A 4,475-nucleotide genomic window follows, 5' to 3' on the forward strand; every position below is an offset into this window, starting at 1 on the left:
AAAAACCCGACATGCATCCTTTATGTAAATTTTGGATTACATGTCTACCAGGGCACTACCCACAAAATCATCATGATCAGATTGAAATCCATTTTTAACTATACAATTGTGGACCAACTTGCCATGTCGCAGAGCTACCAAATTGGCACATGCTGGAAGCACACCGGCAAATGTGTCCAAGTCTGGCTTCATATCAGTTGATTGCGGTTCCTGAAAAAGTGTCAATGCCTCATAGAAATGCCCACTCTATACATAAGCTACAACCATTGTATTCCATGATACAATATCTCGTTCTGGCATTCCTTGAAACAGCTTCACTGCTTCATCAAGATACCCATTTTGTATATATCCAGCAATCATTGCATTTTGTATATATACACAACAAGAGGGGATTGATGACTCAAAGATGCAGAAAGCTGAGTGAATGCCTTCAACTCTCACTAGATTTTTACATGGTAGCCAACTTTAGAAGGGCTCTACAACCTTGCTATAATCACAATTTTGTAGTCCAGACTCCAGAATGCTATTTGTTGTGGCCACTTATATACAGGTCCTTGTTTTGCATCTCATAAACAACTTTAGCGCCTTCTTACCATATCCATACCCAGAGTAAGCACCGATCATAGCATTCCATGAGGCTACATTCGGTTCAAACATTCCATCGAACACTTGGCGAGCTTCGACCAAATTCCCGCACTTGGAATATAGTCCCAAAAGCTTAGTTGCTAAAACTGTATCTCCGTTGAATCCAGTTCGGATCATGTGGGCTTGGATGAATTTGGCTTCTTCCTATGCTTTCTCCATAACACACTCCTCTAGCACCCAGTCATACGTACACCACACCACTCCAATGCTCTCCTCCTGCAAAATCCGAAATGCCTCTTACAGTTTTCCTCCATGGGTGTTCATACTCTCCGCGCTTCTCCTAATGGTAAAGGTGTTGCCTTCATTGAGCCAATGTTGAACGCGCAGGTACATTCTTCGAATGGTAAAGACGCGGTTTGCAAAATTTTGAATTGAAACGCGCATTAACTCCCCGCGGCGCAGAGCTACCAAATTGGCACATGCTAGAAGCACACCGGAAAATGTGTCCAAGTCTGGCTTCATATCAGTTGATTGCAGTTCCTGAAAAAGTGTCAACGCCTCATAGAAATACCCACTCTGTACATAACCTACAACCATTGTACCCCACGATACAATATCTCGTTCTCGCATTCCTTGAAACAGCGTCACTACTTCATCAAGATACCCATTTTGTATATATCCAGCAATCATTGCATTTTGTATATATACACAACAAGAGGGGACCGATGACTCAAAGATGTAGAAAGCTGAGTGAATGCCTTCAACTCTCACTGGATTTTTACATGGTATCCAACTTTAGAAGGGCTCTACAGCCTTGTTGTAATCACAATTTTGTAGTCCAGACTCCAGAATGCTATTTGTTGTGGCCACTTATATATAGGTCCTTGTTTTGCATCTCATAAAACAACTTCAGCGCCTTCTCACCATATCCATACCCAGAGTAAGCACCGATCATAGCAGTCCATGAGGCTACATTCAGTTCAAACATTCCATCGAACACTTGGCGAGCTTCCACCAAATTCCCACACTTGGAATATAGTCCCAAAAGCTTAGTTGCTAAAACTGTATCTGCGTTGAATCTGGTTTGGATCATGTGGGCTTGGATGAATTTGGCTTCTTCCCATGCTTTCTCCAGAACACAATCCTCTAGCACCCAATCATACGTACACCACACCACTCCAATGCTCTCCTCCTGCAGAATCCGAAATGCCTCTTTCAGTTTTCCTCCCTGGGTGTTGCATACTCTCCGCACTTCTCCGAACGGTAAAGGTGTTGCCTTCATTACGCCAATGTTGAACGCGCAGGTACATTCTCCAAATGGTAAAGACGCGGTTTGTAAAATTTTGAATTGAAATGCGCATTAACTCCCCGCGGCGCGAATTCTGTCAGACCAGCTGGAATCAAATCAGGACTTTCATGCGGAAAGGTGGTGGAGGGTGGTGGAGCTCGTGGAGGGTTGTGGAGGGCGGAGGAATTGCTAATGGCTGGAGCTGGACATTTTTCCAGGCGGCGACAAAAACCAGACAATTCCTCCGCCTTGTTAAACTACTCCATATAGATGCCTTAATGCTCAAACTGCGAGAAAAAAATAGATTTCTCTTCTCACACGGATTGCATCAGTTTTTCCTCATTTTTTTGTAACTTGGCTCCAATACCAATTTGTTGAAAAAGTGGAGGAGACAAAACATAAATTCGCACCTAAAACAATAATGGTTGGTTTTCTATTGATCACATAAAACATGATGCTTACAATGAACTCGGTGAAAGATATTTATAATTTTCCATTAGTGAATTGCCTTGAAATACATGCACATGCAACCACACATCTATCACTTAACTCGACTTGACTCAACACTCAAACACTCAATCACTTAGTTAACTCTTTATGTTTAGCCAACTTCTCATGTAAAAATAATTATCTTATTTTAACATCTATTTCACAATGAGAATGGCAGAAATGACTTTTTCTGCAACTGTTTGTGGTTATTGTACCCCTTGACTTGCAATGGGATTTAATATCACTCTTTTGAAGTCCAACCGGAAATCACAGGCCTTTCAGGCAGGGAAATTCAAAATCTAAAATTCAAACTGGGCAATGGACATGCGTACATATGGCATCCATCAAGATTGTTTATGGAATTTAGCATCCATATATCCATCAGGATCAGCTACAATGTGTCTGCAATGTGTCATTTCGGCAAGAGCTAACCAACCTACTATCAGGCCTTTAATGCGCCCGATAGCGACCAGTCACCATACATAAGCATGCATAGATGCCCATACATTTAGAAGCATACATACATCGTGGTGGATTTGCCGTGAACTGAAATGGAATGGTGCCTGGAATTTCAAATTTCAAGTTTGCGTGCGAAATTTCTACAGCAGGTTTTTGAATAGGGATGCAATGGATTTTTATTTCATTTTCCTCCTGGACTGATTGATGAACTCCGCCTCTCGCGCATGGGTGTCGCACCTTGAGGAGAAGGCACGAGGAACCAGAAGCTCGTTCTCTTGGCAGATGAAAAGCTCCTCTCTAGTGTATGGGCAATTATCACGATGGAGAGTTACAACTATCATGTCCGAGGCAAGCTTGTGGGCACTACCTTTGCGCTATCAAATGTGATGATAAAATTGCCACAAGTCCCACCGGGATGTAAAAGGACATGCTTTTGAAAGCATTGGAGAGGACCACGTCTGGAAACAGAGCTACCATAAATGCCTGAAATTCCTCTAAATCTAACGATGTTGACTTCCCTTTGCTGAGCAGCTTTAGCTTCCTTCGGATGCGGTCCATTTTGAGCCGGGTCGGGGGCTGAGGTAGCCATTTATGCTTAATTTTGGAGGTGAAAGCATCGTTGGAAGAGGAGAGAAGGGTGTAGACACTAGTGGACGCATGTAAAAGTTGATACAAATAAGGGCCTCGGAAGGCGTATTGAGTTAAACTCATGCATTCTTGCCATGGCTGACTAAAATGAATGGCAACTTTCTAAGCTCGTTTTCCACTCTCTTGGAGGGGGGTGATCCCATTCTCTATATGATGTTGAACCCAGTTAAACAAAGAATTTGGCTCTGCTCAGTAGCGTGCACAAACTTTGTTGATTACATCTATTTAGTTGATGTGATATTTAAGTTAAACAAAGCATTCGTCTCTACTCAGTAGCGTGCACAAACTTTGTTGATTACATCTATTTAGTAGCTGTGAAATTTAAGTTAAACAGAGCATTCGTCTCTGCTCAGTAGCGTGCACAAACTTTGTTGATTACATCTATTTAGTCGCTGTGAAATTTAAGTTAAACAAAGCTTTGGGCTCTGCTCAGTAGTATGCATAAACTTTGTTGATTACATCTATTTAGTAGTTGTGAAATTTAAGTTGTTGTTTCCAGTGTGTCCTGGAAAATTCTAAGGGTTCCTTTTGTCTTGTGTTTGTTTGTAAATTTAATAGTTGCTTTGTGTCGAGCTTATGTGAATTTTTCTGGACATATTTAAATGATAGGATACTTCAAAATATTCAAATACTAGCATTTTGACAAAATTTCACATAGTGAAAGGTGAACTAATTGATGAGACATTAAAATTTCAAGTAAAGTGTTTCAGTGTGAACCCTATTTCTCTTTCATTGGCTGGCCACATTAAATTTCCAGTAAATTGTTTGAATGTGAACCATATCTCTGAGTTCCCTCACTCATTGGTTGTCAGTTGTTTCGAAGATTTAAACATTAAATAATCTTCATTTCTTTTGGAAAGAAATTCTAATGGAAAACAAAGGGTTTTTATATATCTCCAAGACTCTCATCGCTTTTGCTATATATTTAGACGTTAAAATAACAATAAATAACTTTTTGAAAAGACACTGTTTGGTGTTTACGGAGGTCGCAAGTTTCCAATTTTTT

At 40.7% G+C, this 4,475-nt stretch overlaps 1 protein-coding gene across 1 annotated transcript; it reads right to left on the minus strand.

Moving 5' to 3' along the window:
* Window positions 1-36: 36 nt before the first annotated feature.
* LOC149166196 (putative pentatricopeptide repeat-containing protein At3g13770, mitochondrial) lies at window positions 37-762 on the minus strand. Its single transcript, XM_089430094.1, has 3 exons — window positions 594-762; window positions 253-317; window positions 37-210 (listed from the first exon to the last, which is right to left on the minus strand). Exons 1-3 carry the CDS (start codon window positions 760-762, stop codon window positions 37-39), a joined length of 408 nt encoding a protein of 135 aa, XP_089286220.1.
* Between the last annotated feature and the right edge of the window lie 3,713 nt (window positions 763-4,475).

Source organism: Pinus tabuliformis, chromosome 5_1 (genome assembly GCF_031772625.1).
Source record: "Pinus tabuliformis cultivar Carrire ecotype Pingquan chromosome 5_1, CPIR1, whole genome shotgun sequence".
NCBI classification, from domain to species: domain Eukaryota; kingdom Viridiplantae; phylum Streptophyta; class Pinopsida; order Pinales; family Pinaceae; genus Pinus; species Pinus tabuliformis.

Coding starts and splice junctions, on each gene's coding strand:
- LOC149166196 (XM_089430094.1), bottom strand. CDS start 762: ATGATCCGAACTGGATTCAACGGAGATACAGTTTTAGCAACTAAGCTT. Junction 318..593: donor TTACTCTGGGTATGGATATG/GTAAGAAGGCGC, acceptor TTGATGAAGCAG/TGAAGCTGTTTCAAGGAATG. Junction 211..252: donor ATACAATGGTTGTAGCTTAT/GTATAGAGTGGG, acceptor ACACTTTTTCAG/GAACCGCAATCAACTGATAT.